The 19661-nt window shown below is 36.6% G+C and overlaps 1 protein-coding gene across 1 annotated transcript in view; it reads left to right on the top strand.

The window, feature by feature from the left end:
- Positions 1–19661, top strand: part of LOC136863512 (cell adhesion molecule Dscam1) — a 938330-nt gene that overhangs the window by 658475 nt on the left and 260194 nt on the right. Inside the window, exons 18-19 of the mRNA XM_068225977.1 lie at positions 4722–5016; positions 16223–16395. Of these exons, the coding sequence (XP_068082078.1) occupies positions 4722–5016; positions 16223–16395 (468 nt within the window). The remainder of the gene's footprint in view (positions 1–4721; positions 5017–16222; positions 16396–19661) is intronic.

Here is a 19661-nt window from a genome sequence, read left to right as displayed (position 1 = left end):
TTTGGATGAGGTAGTTATCCTAGAAGATGGCAAGTGAAAATACTTAGGTGTGAGATTTGAAAGTAATTTGCACTGGAAGGGTCATGTTGATGACATTGTTGGGAAAGCATACAGATCGTTACATGTCATAATGAGGCTACTTAAAGGATGCAATAAAGAATTAAGTTAAAAGAAAAAAGTTACTTGAGTATGGTTCGTCCATTATTGGAATATGCAAACAGTGTTTGGGATCCTCACCAAGAATACCTAATAAAAGAAATAGATACTGTGTAGAGGAAAGCAGCAAGATTTGTAACAGGGGATTTCAGGAGAAACAGTAGTGTATCAGAAATATTAGAGGAACTTGGGTGGGAAACTTTAAGTAAGAGAAGGGAGAAAACTAGACTTATAGGATTATATAGAGCCTATACAGGAGAAGAAGCAAGGGGAGAAATCCGTGAGAGGCTTCAGTTGGAAAATAATTATATTGGCAGAACTGACCACAAGTATAAAATTAGAAGGAATTTTAGTAGAAGCGACTGGGGTAAATTTTCATTCATTGGGAAGGGTGTGAAGGAGTGGAACAGTTTACCAGGGGTAGTGTTTGATCCTTTTCCAAAATCTGTACAGATATTCAAGAAGAGAATAAACAGCAAAGGGAAAATAAATGAAATGTTAGAGGGCATTCGACCGGTGCAGGCTATTGTAAATAAAAAATGTGTGTTAAAAAAAAATTAATTCCATCCCCTGGTCCATGGAGTTTGGACAGCCAAAGTAGGGGACTGCCTGTAGGGGTGAAGTACAGTGGGGACTTCAAGGGCCCTGGGACCGCTTCGGTAGCTGTGAAGGCCCTTCAGGAACTCTGAAAAGTGGTGGCAAAAGGGGGCTCTGGTTAAGACGCAGCGGGTCGTTATGCTACTTAGGTTCCAAAATGGGTAAAAAAAAAAGTAAATAAATGCAATGTAAATTTTAATCTTATACCAGTTGCATAGTATTATTTGAAGTAATTCCAGATACTGTATATGAGTTGACTATGTTTGTAAGTATAGGAGATATTATAAGTAGAATTTTGTAAACAATATAAATTTATTAAGGATGATCTGTTTGTTTAATAGAAAAAAAATTGTTAGCATAAATTGTATATTATTGTATTCTAGAATTTTTATTTTCCTTCTCTTGTTCATTTACAATTTAGTGCTTGACAATAATGTATTTTAGTGTACCATTTGCCACCGAGGTAGACACCTCATTTGCAAATAAAGAGATTTTGATTTTTTTGAATTGGTCTGGATGGTTAGGATTCTTGCCGTGGACAAGATGATTGGTCTGGACGGTTAGAAGCCGCGAAGTGCCCCTAGGCCCCTAGTTTTGCGAGGAAACACGATTGGTGTGGACGGTTAGGATTCTTGCCGCGAACAAGACGATTGGTCTGGATGGTTAGAATTCTTGCCGTGGACAAGACCATTGGTGTTGATGTTTAGAAGCCGATTGGTCTGGACGGTTAGGATAAGATCTGGCACTTTTATTGTGCTGCGGTTGGTGACGGATTATTATGTACATTCTTCACGGGAAGATCACGTACCACTTAATATTGACCAATAGGAATACAAGTAGCTACTTTGGACATGAAAATGGCGTGTAATAAACTTAATTAGGTTATACAAGTAAATGTGCTTTTTGGGGTGGAGTGGTGGGTTCCTAGACATTGCAATGAACACATCTCTCCTCTGAGATGCTCTCCAAGTAAGATTGCATTAATTTCCGCTTACTTATAACATTAGAAATATGTTAGCCCACGGGCTATATTAATCCCGTAGTTATTGAGATAATAATTAAATATGAACCAAACATTCTTTTTAAAATGTTCAAAAAATTTCCTCGATTAGAATTTTCGTTATAAAATCTGCTACTGGTATAAAGTAATAAGAAAATGCATTTACACTGAGTGGTCAGAAGTCATGGGAAGACACAGAATGTGATAACAACTGTTAACCCTTCAAGCCAGTATTAAAAGTTGGCCAAGTTTTACCCTACAGCAGTAATCAATTTTAGAAAAATATCACAATTGTACATGCTGTCACAAACATTGCTATAACTTCTAAATGACTTGTCTGATTTTGTTCAAAATAAGTGAATACACAGTTCGCACCATGCAGATGTATCCATATACAAAAAGTTGGCATGCAAAATAAAAAATGCCTTAATACCTTCTTGTTGGAATAAAATTTGAATCAGCAGGTGTCTATGACCACTCTGGAGAGCAGTCACTTATATTACTATCGTTATGTATATTACACGTAATTTCCTTCTGTGCATAATTATCGTCACTAACATTTTCATTATCACTCGTATTTTTCTAATCAATACTTTCACTTAATATGTGTTTGAGAGCTGCATTAGATAAATACAGACCATGTGAGGACACCGCCATGTTGTTTACAATGATCGACATTGATGAAACAAATTCTTTTACGCCAACACAATGCCGTATTACAGTAGAAGATACTCCCCTGCATTGAATGATACTCTATGCTACAAGCTGTGCTAAAAGTTCACATTGACAACCAACAAATGGCATGCAGATGTTCATCTAAAACATCACTAAACTAGTCCACACAGGTATACGATGGCCTATGTTTTGTAGGCCCATACAAGTACACATCGAACCAGCTTGAGCAGTTAATAACTAGTTGCTCCTCTGCGATATGGTGAGGTATCAATTCTACAAAGTGTTGGAATCGTTCTGGGGGTATCTGGACCCAAACATCTTGCGGTGCTAACCACAATTGATCTCGTGTAGTTGGTGTGGTGTTCATGAAGTGTACACCAGCATCGACAGCATCCCATAAATGCTTGACTGGATTAAGATCGGAGGATGTGGAGGGCCAATCCATGGCCGTAACTTCACTGGAGTGCTCCTCCAACCATCTGCGTGCTACCACAGAGAGGTGACATGGTGCATTGTCCTGTTGAAAAATGGCATCTCCATCAGGGTACTCTACGGCCAGAAAGCGATGCAGATGGTCTAAAGGAATGTTCACATAACATACACCTGTTAGAGCTCCCTGTAGCTGGACAATGGGGCCTAATTGCGATCATGAGAATGCCGCCCAAACCAAAACTGAGCCACCTCCCGTTTGGACACAACCTTGTTGACATGCAGGATCCGTAGGTTCATGGGGCATACGCAACACTCTCACACGTCTATCAGTTTGATACAACAGAAACTGGGATTTATTGGGCCATATCACATGCCGCCATTGTTGCATGGCCCATTGCCAATGTTCGTGGGCCCATGAACGTCGTTGAGATTTGTATCGAAGTGTCAGCAAAGGGACATGAGTTGGTCATTGGCTGGTGAAGCCTATGTGGTGCGGTGCAGTTGCCTCCTGACAGTCCTGGTAGAAATGGGTTCCTGAACTCCAACATCCAACTGGGCAGTGATCTGACCCACAGTAGCCAATCGTGCGCCCAGTATGGTTCTGGGAATGTGACATGATGTCCATTCGTTAAACACTTATGGTCTTCATGTACAGCAGTTTACGCAGGTAGTAACATTCTCTCTGCAATATTGAAGATCTACCCTCTTCACTGTTGACCTCAGAAACCCGAATTTGAGTGTAATCTCCGCAATGCTACGACTCATACGCCACGCGTCGATGATCATCCCACATTCAGAGTCGGTTAACTCGCAACGTGTTGCCATCTTCACAACACTGGTATCTGTGACGGACTGCTGACCTACGCCGTAGCTAGCCACATACTCAGGGGTCATACACGGCACATTTTCTAATAGGACACCCCTTCCTGTAACTTTTGGCCTCTTAGTGTAATCGTGTGTACCAATATTCATGGCTCTTTGTCGTCAAGATCACAACAAAAGATACGCAAAGAAAAGCAATGATTTTAAACTTCCTTCACTGCTCACTGGATCAATCATTCCCTACTAAATTCAACTTATATATACACACAATTCAATGTAACAACACTTCAAAATCTCACAAAGGTTGTTAAAGTAGTTTAGATGATATCAAGGATTTATCGGTGACCCATGTTTACACTACCCGGTCCCGGTAACACCAAAATGTATTCTCATATGTGTAAAATGTGTGTTATGGAAGTTGTATGTTTTTGTAATGATGTTTCTTGACTAGATCTCTTAGTTTTTAAGTCAGTGTGCATGCGTAGCAATTTAATAATATTTAATGTGATAAATTTTGATCAGAGCACACTGACATGACCAGATACCAAGAATTTCCAGTGTTTTTCAAAGTCTAAATATATGTCATTGTTCTCTTTCCGTTTTTTGAACTGTGATGGTTGAAGATGTGTTCCATTGAGGATGAAACTTGTATCATAATTCAATGTTACTCTGAAAGGAATAAATTTAATTTGTATTTTAAATGTGGAATTCTCCTAATAGTATCATAACACTTGTTAAGTTCGACGGTACAGACTAAAAATTAATTTCATTTCCTGTTCTGTATCATTTGTAGGTGATATACTTGGCCTTTATAAGGATCACTAATTTGTACCATTTGTATTCTTTCACTGCATTACAAACACTTTAAAATCATTCATTGCATTTAGATGCTTATATTATACTTTGTCTTTCAGGTAGCCTTCTTAGAAAGAAACTTAATTAAATAAAGAAACGGGAAAAGGCTGTCTTACATTAAAATACAATTAGAAGTAAACCAATGATATTTACATTTTTTACTGTGCTAAAATATGTTTCATAGAGGAATGGCCTGAACCGAAGGAATCCTGGGATCCTCGACCTTGGGCTAAGCTGACGGACCTGCGGCCAGCTACCAAGTACTACATCCAGGTCGTGGCTGTTAACCAGTTAGGTTCTAGTGCACCCAGCTCAACTATCAGTGTAATCACTGAACCAGAGGTACCTTCAGGTCCTCCACTCAGTCTACGTGTTGTCCCAGTGTCGTCTACTTCCTTGCAAGTGTCGTGGGATCCTCCTGAAATGCAACAGCGAAATGGAGCCATCCTAGGTTACTACTTAGGAGTAATGCAGATGGGGTAAGCATGTGCTAGAATATTCTCATAGGAGAGTGAGATTTCTTATTTGTTGACAGACCTAACAAACTGCTTCATTTTAAAATCGAGGATACAAATTTGTTATCTTTAGTTACTTTACTACCACCATAGTCCTATGTGAGTTGCTGAGTTTACTAATCAAGATTATTTGCTGTAACATATTGTACCGAGTAAATATTTCTCAAATGGAAATGAATTTCAGTTTGTTTGTTACAACTAGAGAGATTCAAGCTTTATCTGTGCCTCTTCCCCTGCTTTGGCCAGATGGGTCTGTCCCCCTGCACAGAGATGGCTTCCATTTACTGGTATATATTAAGCTATAATATTCTCAAATTAAGAAACCAAGATAACCTAATTATTTGTGAAAGTACAGTGTCTACATATACTGTATCCAGCTTGGAAGTGGCATTACTGGAATGGAGGATACAAATTTGTTATCTTTTTGTACTTTACTACCACCATAGTCACTTTGTGATATTATGTTTATGGTTGCTGAGTTTACTTATCAAGATTATTTGCTGTAACATATTGTACCAAGTAAATATTTTCTCAAATGGAAAGTACAGTATTTACATACACTATATCCAGCTTGGAAGTGGCATTACTGGAATGGAGACCATGAACTTGACCAGAATATTCAAGTATGTAGCTAACTGGCACATGGACTAATACAGACTACTCATGGATTACTGATGCATAGTGTTCAAGTTACTCAACCTATATTATTCCATTGCCGGTAACATACATTGGATGGAAAAGCACACGAAAAGAGAATCTTATCAGTGGGTACAGGGAAGCTATTAACTTCATATTTTATACTTGTGTGTAGAATAGAAGCATTTGAAGTTTCTTTTATCCAAGTACTGGTGTTCAGTAGTGTAAGGTTGAAGTAAAATAGATGGAAATCTTCTTCTCTCGTCATTCGAATATCTTTGTTGATAAGATGTTCCTGTTTTGTTTTTCAAGGTGCTTATCACTTCTTCAAAAAGGGCAACACTAGCCCACCTACAATTAGCTGAAAAGTCCAAGAGTTATTTTTATCAAAATAAAGGACTGTGGCTAAAAATATATTGGTATTACTCTCATCCATTCACCTAATTGTCAAGTTTGTTCTAGCTGAAAATTTCAGTGAAAATTTACTATCCAAATGGGGAGAATTCTTCATAGCAGAAGAGTATACACGGAAAGATTAGCTATTGTTCCTCTCCTTCAGTATTACATAAGTGAATTACAAGAGGAGAGTGTGTTTCTGAAGAGATTAACTCTCATTCTACCTCGCTACATATGAAGAAAGGATAGACCAATAAACTCATTGTGTCTTGCATATATGGAGACAAAATTCAATCATTTTTCTGGACCGATATGAATAAGAGAATAAATTAAGCTTAAACATAAAAACACAGAAGATGGTTCTCAAACTGTAAAATATGTTTTAATATAAATAAACTTTGAGAATATGTATTTATTAGGAATGAAGTAAACTTGCCAGTATTTGTAATGCCAATAATATAACTACTTTATGGCCCAATCCAACATGTGATGATGTGTGCTGATTTTTTTTAAACCAAGGAGCAAGGCAACGCTTTTCAAACGAGTTCTGTACACTAGTGTCCATGGTTCCTTGCTAATCTCTTTGAAAAACATCCTTCGATTTTACATGTGACTGCTATTTAATGGATATTCATGTATATAACAACGTCATGCTACAGTTCATCAAAGTAACGATGTGAGTTGAATTCTTTCACTTGAGAATTAAGACAACACTTTTCAAACCAGTACTGAACACTAGGATCCAGAATTCCTTCCTAATCTCTATGAAAGACATCCTTCAACTTTAGATGGAACTGCTATTTAATGAATCTGAGTTGTGATATTCATCCATTCATATACAAACGACAATCTTCTTGTCCTTTTCCCAATTTCTTGGGGTTGGTACTTAGTGCTGATTTGGCCCAGTTTTATGATCTGGATGCCCTTCCTGATGTCAACCTTATGCGAAGGGATGTTCTGTGGTGGTTGGTAGTGTGATATGTTGTGTAAAGATGGATAGATATATATCAAGGTGAACATAAATACCCAGTCCCCGAGCAGAGGAAATAACCTTACCCAGTTAAAATTCCTTGTCCGGCAGGAAATCGAACCTGGGCCCTCTGGAATGAAGGGCAGTGCACTGACCATTCAGCCAAGGACCCAGATACATGGAAGACAATCTGAGTTAACATATAACTTTCAGATGAGGAGGACAGGACTTATGTTCAAACCAGCGAGACTAAACCCAATAAATACTCTTGAAAACAAGGAATCCTTCATACAATCAACAGTTCCAACTTGCAACAAGAAGTAGCCACATTCTATGAGAAAGAACAAATATTTATAACAGCTTCAGAATACACTAGACTATTTCCTCAAAACTGCCTAGGAATACAGGAACAAGCTTATAAAGAAACTACTCCAAATTTTTAAATGTGTTGACATAGAGCACAGGAAACTCAAAATAATAAAGAACTTGTACCCACACCAAGTGTCTACTGTAATGTCAAAATAGGCCAAAAGTTCTCAACTGATGCTTAAATACAAAGAGGTATTGGCCAGGGCTGCATCTTGTCTCCTCTTCTGTTGAACATATATTCTGAAAAATCTTCAAGGAGGCACTGGAAAATGTAGAAGTGGACATCAAGGTGAATGTTGTACCAATAAAAAACTTGAGATGTGTTGAGACACCACTTTCATTGCCAGTGAGCCTGAGGACTTATAAATTCTCATCATCACAATCACGGTAGTATGTCAAGAATATGGCTTAAATCTGAACACTGCTAAAACAAATATCATGATCATCATTAAACAACCTATTGAATTACATAGGACAACAGTAAATGGAACTCTCTTGAGGATAGTAAATAAAACAACATACCTTGGCTGTAATATCCAAGAAAACTGGGGCATTACCATAGAAATTAAAAACAAGAATAGAGAAATCCCAAGCCACATTCTTTAGGATGAGAAATATCCTTTGTAATGACACCTTAAGCTTAAAGTTAAAAATCAGGCTTGTAAGATGTTATATCTTCTCCATTCTGCTTTACAGAGTGGAGAGCTATTTCTTGACAGACACTCATTTCAAAAGGCCTGAAACATTTCAAATGTGGGTTTATATATGAATATTGTATATAAACTGGGTTAATATTGTGAGCAAAGTGGGGGGTGTATGGGCATATGTTAAAACAAACAGAAATTGTGAAAAACATCAAGAAGCACATTCTAGAATATTTAACCCATGTGATGCAACACCTACATATATTCAGTCACTTGCCCATCCTTATGTAATGCAAGATGGAAGGCAAGTGAGGTCCAGGCAGAAAGAAGAACATCGTGGGTAAAGAAGCTGAAGGTCTGGTATGGGAAATCTATCTTTGAATAGATTCGAGCATCAGTCCACAGAAAAATGTTGGTCAATTTTTGCTAAGCAGATATGGTACAGGAAGAAGAAGAAGAATAAAAGTAGTAATCTAGTATGTAAGTTCTTCACCAAATTCAAGAGCTCCTTCATGAAGACATTCCTGATTTTTTTTTTAATAACACGGGTTTGATTCCTAAGGGCAAGTGAAGGTAATTGAAAGTCAATGAAGGCAGTGAAATACAAGTAATAGTAAGAGAAACTAGTGAGGCTGACAAACCCATTGTTGTGCCCCATGAAACAACAATCATCAGCATCATGGGCATATGTTAAAACAAACAGAAATTGTGAAAAACATCAAGAAGCACATTCTAGAATATTTTACCCATGTGATGCAACACCCACATATATAGTCACTTGCCCATCCTTATGTAATGCAAGATGGAAGGCAAGTGAGGTCCAGGCAGAAGAAGAACATCGTGGGTAAAGAAGCTGAAGGTCTGGTGTGGGAAATCTATCTTTGAACAGATTTGAGCATCAGTCCACAGAAAAATGTTGGTCAATTTTTGCTAAGCAGATATGATACAGGAAGAAGAAGAAGAAGAAGAAGAAGACTAGTAATCTAGTATTTAAGTTCTTCACCAAATTCAAGAGCTCCTTCATGAAGACATTCCTGAAATTTTTTTAATAACACGGGTTTGATTCCTAAGGGCAAGTGGAGGTATTTGAAAGTCAATGAAGGCAGTGAAATACAAGTAATAGTAAGAGAAACTAGTGGGGCTGACAAACCCATTGTTGTGCGCCGTGAAACAACAATCATCAGCATCATGGGCATATGTTAAAACAAACAGAAATTGTGAAAAACATCAAGAAGCACATTCTAGAATATTTTACCCATGTGATGCAACACCCACATATATAGTCACTTGTCCATCCTTATGTAATGCAAGATTGAAGGCAAGTGAGGTCCAGGCGGAAGAAGAACATTGTGGGTGAAGAAGAAACCTAAGATTCTCTTCTTCTATTCCAAGGAAATTTTTTATCCTTATTTGAATAACAAGAGGGTTATTATTCATAAAATGAAGGTGTAAAATACAGTAGTAATTCCCAGGAAAAAAACCAGATGCAAGGACAGTGTTGTAGAATCGACATATGACTTCAATATGATCATCTACAAGGAAGATCATTACTAAAAGGCACTGCAATTAATTATCTCAAATTACATATGGTGTTTATTAGTATTTGTTGTTTCTTATGGTAATAATTATTGTGATGAAGAAGACTATGATGATGAGGAGGAGGAGGATAATAACGACAATGAAGATTACAGCAGGTAGAAAGTAAGCTGATCACTCACCACTAACTTCTGGCACATAAGATTACTGCCCAAAATTTGGCCATACAGCAGCCAATGTATGGGTTCAACAAAATACAGTATTTATGAATGAAACTCATACCACTGTTAATCAGTGAATAGGTTATTGTGTGGCAGTGTTTGACTTTGTAACATTCCAAACAGGACATTTTGGAAAATAGTGGTTTCATGGCTGGAAAATCACAGTAACTATAGCAAATCATTTCTTCCTCATTTTGATTCTATGTAATCTTGAAATCTAGTTTGGTGTCCTCATTACATTTAAGAATGTTAACAGAAGCTTCAATCAAAACATAATGCTACAGGAGAAAATGCTGAGTTTACGTTCATCTGCAAAAAATATGTGATGACAGTTTGATAAAGCACTTAAGTGGTGGACTTCACCATGCTCTTTTGTAGAATGAGTGAACAAAATATGAATGAATCTAATCAATTCTCGGTTATATTTGATAAAATTGTTCTTCCCTGTTGTCATATGTAGATGGTAACAGATATCATTACAATATATGAATCCTATGAATGGTGGAACTGACAAATGTCCTTAGGAATATACCTTCTGACTGAATAACAATTGAATGTCATAAGAAGTTCAAAATGTTTAGAATTAAAGATAACTAAGTAACAATTCAATGAACGTGGGATATAAATACTACACAGAAAGAAAATTGCATTACTGCTTACTTCCAGTTTAAAATGAGCGAGAGCATATATTACAAGTATGTGAAAATAAATAAAGTCCTGCCATACTTGTTCTGGACATCGTTGAATTTATTCTCTGGATCTGGCAATATTCTTTCCTTAATAATCATTCTCAGTATTAAGCAGTAACACCTTAAACTGGATGGGCATGACAACTTTCCTCGTGCAAAGAGAAAGTGCCATAATATGATCTTTACACAATCCAGTTCTCAGAAAGAATCTGTTTAAATTCCCTCACTGGCAGTACGAGTGTGTCCTTTGTTTTATAATAATGACAATTTTTAAAATAAATTAATATAATATTGAGAAAATTAGTTCATTACTGATACTGATTCACCCTCATTTAGGTGCTCTACTATTCAGAAGTTAGCATTATTTGGCTATCAAGTGTTGAATAAGCTTCAGTTTCTCAATACTTAAGTGGGTTTTTTTTTTCAGTTTTCCTGAATCAAAGTTTGTTTCAGAAAATGGTAAAAGACTTAATTTTCAGACAATGTTTACTTGATAGAGTAAACTCAGAAGAGCCTGATAAGGATATGGAAACAGATTTATGAAGTGCATGTATAACTCGATTAATCATGTATCTTGCATGATCTGACCAGCTTATGTACCATCAGCACGTTCCAAGTTCGCAGTAACGTTCAGAGACTTAGAGATTAATATTGAATCCTTAATCACAAGGAAGGTAATTTAATTTGAAGTGCTTATTAGTTCAAAGTATGAATACAAAAGCAAATGGATGATAAATAAACATCTGATTAATAAAGACCTTTTTAAATTCTGAATCTAATGAAAGTAGAAATCTGCATCAAAACTGAGAATAAAATTCACTCTGAAACTGACAACAATAAGAATCAAGACAAGCAGGAAGTTTTAAAATAAACACATATCTTTGATACAAGAATTAGATGTAACCCTCGCATCAATAGTGATTCATCTAAGGGTTTGCTTGGTTTGGAATGTTATTCTGCTAGGTAGCAGCAAAGTTCTCACAAAATGGCCCACACTAGACAACAGATCCCTAAATTTCATTAGTATATATTGCAGTATCACTGACACACAATAATGAAAATTCTTACTACACAGCTGACAGCTACTGAATGCAGAATCAAGCATTTGTCCCATAACCTAATTGATTTGAGTTGATGAAATGTATTATAGGCGTTATGGAAGCCTACTACGGAGTTGATGAAAAAATTTATCCTTAGCCTCTAATATGGCCTGACAACCAAATATTACCTGCTCTCTAATTTCTTTTATTCAGCGAGAAGCTGCTAAATATTTGCCAACCCTGTACCTATTTCCCATAACAATCCATGAACTCTTAGCCAAACAAGACACTGGTCTCAGGTTAACACAATAGTAAACTGTCAGATATTAACATCTCTACCCACTATTGAGTCAACCGTATAAAGTTTGATGATCAAGTAGTAGAATAGTTGTACATTTTCAGTGCAGAAGTGGAATACGCATACAGTTTGTACATCTGTTAGTATAACTCAGTCTGTTAGAAAAAGTCAATGAAAATGTAAAGTAATTGGACTAAAACGATTTATGAAATGAAAAGTAATGCCTATGTGATTCAGATTCCTCATAAAACTGGAGGACTCACTGCCATGACCATAACCCTCTGCCACATAAAACTTATTTTGTATGTCCTTCAAGGGAGTGTACCAAAACTGTCATTTTGATAGTAACACACTCCACTCAGTTCATATTGCCACACTTGTTCTTAATGAGAATATCTATTAGAATGAAATAAGTTTACTTCAGAAACAACAGAAGTTAGTGTTATGTGAATTATAAATATGTCCATTTTAAAAATGTAATGTTCAGTAGGTGTTTTTCAGATCTATTAGAATATGGAATGAATGGCAATGAATTGTTTTTTTCTGATGAGTCCTGCTTCAGTCCTAATTAGTGTTGGCTACTGAGTGTATGATTTGATTCAAAGCAGTGTATCGATTCATCCAACTATCCTAGTGAATCGAATCGCAGTAATGGCGAGCTCATGGCACATGATTCCGTTGACTCGCAGCAGACAATGCTGAGTGGCACACTCATAGATCAGTGATACACAACACACACACACGCTTCATCATCGGAACACTGGACATCAGCAGGAAGCTGAACTTCCACTGCGGGTGAAACATACAGAGCTACCATGGCTCACTGAAAGAATCGTATTCTATAACGGACCCTTGCTCTCAGCTCATTTGAAAATATTATCTACTTACATTCACTGTCCTCTTGTTACAGGGAGGTTTAAGAAATAGTTGAATTTATTTGCAGTGTTAAAATGGTAGTCAAAACATAATTCCAAAGTAACTAGTAAGTAGGAAGGCTGTTAGGTTATTCTATTTATTAGTTTAATGAATCTTAATATTATACGAGGGTAATCCCAAAACTAAGGTCTCCTATTTTTTTATAAATACAGAACTCTGTTCGTATGGCTGTTGATCACAATATAATGAAGAGTGTTTCCCGCGCTCGCATATAAACATATAAACAAAGAATTCTTTGATCTGACTACTGATGAAGGGAATGGTTGAATTCCTGAAACATGTTTGGTTGAATTAAATAATTTTCTTTCATTAATAATTGTATTGACAAGGCTGATTCAGATATTATTTTAAATATTTCTGTACTACTAGCCACAAGAGCGACACGAATTTTGCTAATTGCTTTACGTCGCACCAACACAGATAGGTCTTATGGTGACGACGGGATAGGAAAGGCCTAGGAGTTGGAAGGAAGTGGCTGTGGCCTTAATTAAGGTACAGCCCCAGCATTTGCTTGGTGTGAAAATGGGAAACCACGGAAAACCATCTTCAGAGCTGCCGACATGAATTTGTGAGCCATCAAATATCCAGGAGGACATAAATACACTCAAAGTCACATTCAAGGGTAATGGTTACAACGATAAAGATTCATAGAGCCCTGCATCCCAGAGGGACGACTAAGCAAAGCTCACAGAAAGAAGTAGTGAAGGGAACTGCCTACCTGCCTTACATCCACAAGACCACACCAAATCACCAAGGTCCTCTGCAAACTTAATATAAAAACTATGTTTGGCATGTCATGAAAATTGCTCACAGATTAGGTAAGAGCAAGGACAATTTTCCCCACTGTTAAACCCTGGGGTATACAAATTTCCCTGTACTTGTAGCAAGGTATACATGGGCCAAACATGCTGGTCCATTGGGACTTGCATCAAGGAACACTAAAGAAATATCTGTCTCAACTAGCCAGAAAAATCAGCAATAGCTGAGCAGGCCATGATGTCGTGTTACTAGATGTTCAAGGTCTTATGCACACTAGACACTACAGGTCCAGGATTATACGGGAGGCTGTGGAAATACATAGAAATCCTAACAATTTCAACGGGGACACTGGCTATCAATTAAGTAATATGTGGTTGTTGGCCATTAAGGATTTACATACGTAGTTCCCTCCCCTGTTCTTTCACTATTGTTATTTCGTTTTGGTGTTTTCCAAATTCGTACGTTCCTCATCACCATAGGTTTCATTCCAGGCTTGCATCAGAGTCATACTTGCATATATGTGTACACCAGTTATACACCCCACTTCCCAGACCAATTCTGGTGGTGCCATCAGCTTCCACTTCGAATGCTAGAGCTGCACCATGAGCCATCTGGTGACGGATGAACGTACCACTTACACTTCTATTACTAACATCTAAATTCAAACCTTCATTATTGTAGAAGTCTTTCTCGTGAACAGTCGAGATTTTCTTGTGAAGATGCGGAGAAAAGTTATCTGCAAAACGTAAAGAGTTTAACCTTGTTTTCTTGACAGGTCATAAGCCCAAAAACACATATCATGTCTACAGGTATGGGCCATGAAAGCATCATTGTTAACAAAGAGAGTGGAAAGCAAACCACAGTTTACTGTCAAGTTGCAGTTTAACAAATCACAATTTTGGTGGGGCCCAGAGCTGAAGGTCAACATGAAAGTATCAAACCATTAAACAGTTCAAAAACAGGCTCAAGCATTTTCTCGATACTTTTATTCTGTACGTTGAGAGCAAGCAAGCATATAGTTTTACATGTCTGTTAGTGTTGATATGGTGATCATAGACAAGGGACCTCTAGGTTTACATGGAATCTGAGCCTCAGGGATGTAGATTTTCATTTCAAAAATCCTTCATGCATTCACTGGGATCTGAACTACGCATTGGTGAGAAGCCAGCAATGATAACACTTGGCTGTCTTGCCCTTCCATATATTGATTGCAGAATAACATGGAAATGCCAACATATGACTGAAATAGCTGATGAATGGATTCAATAATAATATATACCCTGTGCATCATCACATTATAAGTAAAATCTTTACAGGTAGTCCCCCACAACTGACAATTTTTAAGTATGTTAGATTTTACATTAGTACTTACATATCATTACAATCCACTACTGAGTTCTATAGAATATCAGTATCAAGTAATATTTAAGAAAATATTTCATTATAAAAGAGCGGGTAATGATGTTTGGCAGATTGAAATTCCTCTGCATGAACATCCAATATATAATGAACTCCTTCTCCCTTACTGTATTTATTCCACTCATTTCCTAATATCACCAACTGAACAACAGATCACATCTACTAACCTAGGGAGAGATTATTTCTCTTCACAACGAATCAGAGTGGTTCGAAGATTTGAGAGCTGATCTACATACCATGGATATACTCATATTCACTTTCTCTAAATCGCTGGCCATAAAGAAAGACCAGACTAGAATAGGCGATAGCCACAATATCAAGAATTTATGACATATTTCTTAACATAAATAAGAATGACTTAGGACCAAAGAATCATTATTACTATACAGTCTTTCCTATCAAAAAGTATTGGCTAAGGAACAAGCAATACCTCCTCAACAATGAATTTGTACTTTGAGAAGTTAAACTGCCGTGTGCCTTTCAATTTTATTAAATATTCATCAGCTGTTAATGAAAGAATGTATACTCAATTATTAAAAGTGAATGGCTATCTTCATTGACTACTAAGAAACATTGTGGCTCAACCATGAACCTGCACATACAGAGTTCTTCAAATATACAGTATGTTTCTCACTAACATATTAAGAAAATACTGAGATTACCATTCTTAAATATCCTCAATGTGATTCTAACAAGTACTGGAAATAACAATCATCCTGCTAACTAAGAACAGCAAATATATGCAACTGGACTTCAAACATGTACCTTGTTCATTAACTAATAAATATTTCTAATACTTATCATTAGATTTCATGCTACATTTATGAGGACATACCGGAATCTGAATGTGGAACACTATATTTAACTTGGAATTGAACCAGAATGATTTAAATGCATATGTTTTCACTGTCCACTACAAATTGCAAGAGCAACAGTGAAGAATTGTAAACAGATGCAGATCTAACAGTCTGCCTTTCCAGAAGTATATATATATCACCATTTTCAGCTATCTCAAAGCATAGAAGAAATCACATCACCTATTAAAATAAGTAATACAATTACATTTTTAGGAAACTGAATGTGATCTTCTGTAATACAACTACTTTCGACATAACATGTAAGTTATCTTTAGTTTAAAATGATATATGATACGTTACATATATGTTGTCTTTGAACCATAACCAGTGAGTGAATAAATCAACATTTATGTACTTGATGAGCCACAATACCAAACAAGAACATAAGCCTTTTTTGCAGGAGTGGCAGTGAAGGGCGGTACAATTACATTACCGTTAAAGTGGACGAGGTAAATCCTTGGCTTCTTCAAGGTCTGCGCAGTTATACTGAGTACAAGATCACAATTCAAGCATTCAATTCTGTTGGTGCTGGGCCTTCTAGTGAAGAGGTAGTTGCCACCACGCTGGAGTCAGGTAAGAGGATCACCACCCTTGAGAAAGGCAAGCGATAACTTTCTTAAATCAATTACTTTTCTAGTCTTCTTCATGCCCAATGGTAACAGAGACTAGAATAGTTTCATATTATTAAATGTGTTGATGTTAATGAGCATGCATACTTAACTTAAACAACTAGACTGACGTATTTGTTCAAACCAATTTCTTTCCTTAAGTGTACATTAACTAAGTCACTGTAAACCACAATTTTGTACGCATAGTATGGGACTGAATGTTATACTCCCATTACATATGTTGCATTAACTATATTCCTTCATTTCAATAAGTCCATATTAAGCCATGAGAGGTATTGTTTGACTTGTATATGTGATATCTGAAATATCAAGCAATTGTAAAGAATTTACATATATACAGGAACATCGTGACAGAAAAGAAAATGTATCTACTGCAGTTTTATTTCAAGGTGTGTAAAAGGAACATGGAAGATTGATAGTTTACCAAGATCGTGTGTAAACTCTTACTGCTATACATAATAAGGAGAAGTCATCATATCATGACCATAAAAATAACACTTAAGTTTCTATTCATATGTCATACTAAATTTGATGTGGAACTACTTGTCAGTTGACATTTAGACAGTTACTTCCATAAAGTGGATATATGCAATATTCTACCACAATTTTTGAGGGACTATTAACCACGTTCATCAACTTACAAAAAATATTCCACAATTTAATAATGCTCTTACATTTTACAAGATTTTTAAAACTATGTTTTGGCTGCATACCATTGTGGAAAAGAGTAGAAATTATATTTTTATCAAAATATTTAGGCATCAAGGACTAAAATAGCCTGTTCAGAATAACTAGCCCTGTGCAAAAGTAAAGAACTAGAAACTGATCGTCACTGTAGTGTGCATAAGAAATGGAGCAACATGCCATTTCTAAAAGTGAATACAGAAGCCATTTGTGAAATAAATGTTGCAGTCCTCTTGTGAGTATATTGTGTAGTTCAACGAAAGTAACATAAAGAAGAGAAGCTTTGAACAGTGAAATGGTGAATCTCATTCAAAAGGCTATGCTCTTAAGACATTTATTGCATCAAATTTTTGTTTGAATTCTATTGTTCTTCATTTCTTTATGATTTCATTGCTTTGATGAAACAGCTATAAAGACATAAATGATAAAAAATTAAAAATGATTAACAAAAGCACAGCAAGGAAAGTGATTTGTGAGCCAGGTGCATTGAATTCTTCTGTAATGTGACTTTGCTGATACTGGAATGAAGAACCTACTGCCATTGGATGAAGAATTTTGAAGAGTCTAAATTCCTCTGAACTTCACACAGTATAATATCTCATCATGACTAATAGAGAAAAAAATTGGTAATGACGTAGAACAATGGATCGTTTGGGTCAGATCAACAGAACGTACTCACACTCCTCCCAAAGAAATTCAAGAAACGGTATGTCCATCATCCAATACTTAATGGGAAGTTTTACTACATTAGATTAATTTAGTTCAGAATCATATTCACTGTTATCAGTCACGAGCATCAAAACAGCTAATTTTAATGCTAGTCTGTAACATTGGTTTTCAAAGCTGTCAGACTCTGGGTATTCTGTTCCATTATAGGAACTTTAAATGTGCCATTAAATCTACTGACAGGATCTTTTCACCATAAATAACCTTAAATACCAATGTATTGAGCACAGGATGTGATCACTGAACCAGCTGCTTTATTAAGCTGGCCATTCGAGACAACAAGAGGTATAAAAGAAACACATTGTTTTCTTTTTTTTAGGTACTTTTTTACATTGCACCAACACAGAGCGGTCTTATGGTGACAATGGAATAGGACAGGGGTAGGACTGGAAAGGAGGTAACCATGGTCTTGATTAAGTACTGCCCCAGTATTTGCCTGGTGTGAAAATGGGGAAACCATGGAAAACCACCTGCAGGGCTACCAACAGTGGAGTTCAAACCCACTGTCTCCCAAATGCAAGCTCACAGCTACGTAACCCAAACTGCCCAGTCAACTCTCTTGGTATTATTATTATTATTATTATTATTATTATTATTATTATTATTATTATTATTATTATTATTATTATTATTATTATTATTATTATTATTATCAGCCAGTTTGCATAGATTTTCCCTCTGTCAGAAAAAAGAAGTGGAAATGACTTTTTTGAAAATCTACCCATTAAATGAAATAAGAAAGACTGAATAAACAGTTATTAGAGAATTTTTGTTAACAAAATGTTTACGAGGTGATTTTTCTGTGCAGTAAGGGCCACACAGCTGTGAGCTTGCACCCAGGAGACAGTGGGTTCAAACTCCACTGTCGGCAGCTCTGAAGATGGTTTTCCATGTTTTCCCATTTTCACACCAGGCAAATGCTGGGGCTGTACCTTAATCAAGGCCATGGCCGCTTCCTTCCCACTCCTGGCCCTTTCCTCTCCCCTCATCGCCATAAAACTTCTCTGTGTAGGTGCAATGTAAAACAAATTCAAAAAATTAACAAAATGTTCAGGGTAATCAGTTAAGATTTGTTAACAAAATGTTCATATTGATTGACTGAGCAAGGATATACTGCCATATTTATGCTTGTAGAATTAAAATTCCATAAAAAAGACATTTTATTGAAGAATGAATTAGAATCTTCAGAGAATTGCATGAATGTTTACCTTATATAATTGCAAACCAAGGATTCTGATTTAAAAAACAAAAAGAAATAGCAGTCTCATAATTAATTCATAAACTTGAAAAAAGTTCTAAATGCTCGTAGATGTGAATACTTAATATAAGCTCACTTTACAGTAAGTTACTTGCCCTAGTGAGCACATGCAGATAGATCGTACAGCCTGTACAGATGGCGCAGCGAACAAGTCCCGTGCTCAACCACATGCGCACTGCCTGTATGCAAACATAAGGCAGTAGCGACCAGTGAGAAATTGATGTTTCAAGCACACTGTGTGCGTCAACATGGATAGATGTAAAGATGTGAGAGAGTGGCAAAAGGGACAATCGTGTTTCGCCGTGCCCATGGCCATGCGGTGCTTGAAGTTGTTGGATTTGTTGGTGTTTCGCAGCGGACAGTTCAATGTGTCTACAAGCAGTGGTGTTCCACACGTGGCCTCAAAACACAATGTTAGAATTGTGGTCGGAAAAAATCCTGACTGAGAGGGACCGGAGACGCATTTCACAGCTTTTGAATCAAAATTGCTTCCAAACCCAACAGAAATTGCTGCAGTCAGTGAATGAAGGCCCATACCAACC

Source organism: Anabrus simplex, chromosome 2 (genome assembly GCF_040414725.1).
Source record: "Anabrus simplex isolate iqAnaSimp1 chromosome 2, ASM4041472v1, whole genome shotgun sequence".
NCBI classification, from domain to species: Eukaryota; Metazoa; Arthropoda; class Insecta; order Orthoptera; family Tettigoniidae; genus Anabrus; species Anabrus simplex.
Note: the sequence above shows the minus strand (reverse complement) of the source record. Positions and strands in the feature narration are given on the sequence as shown.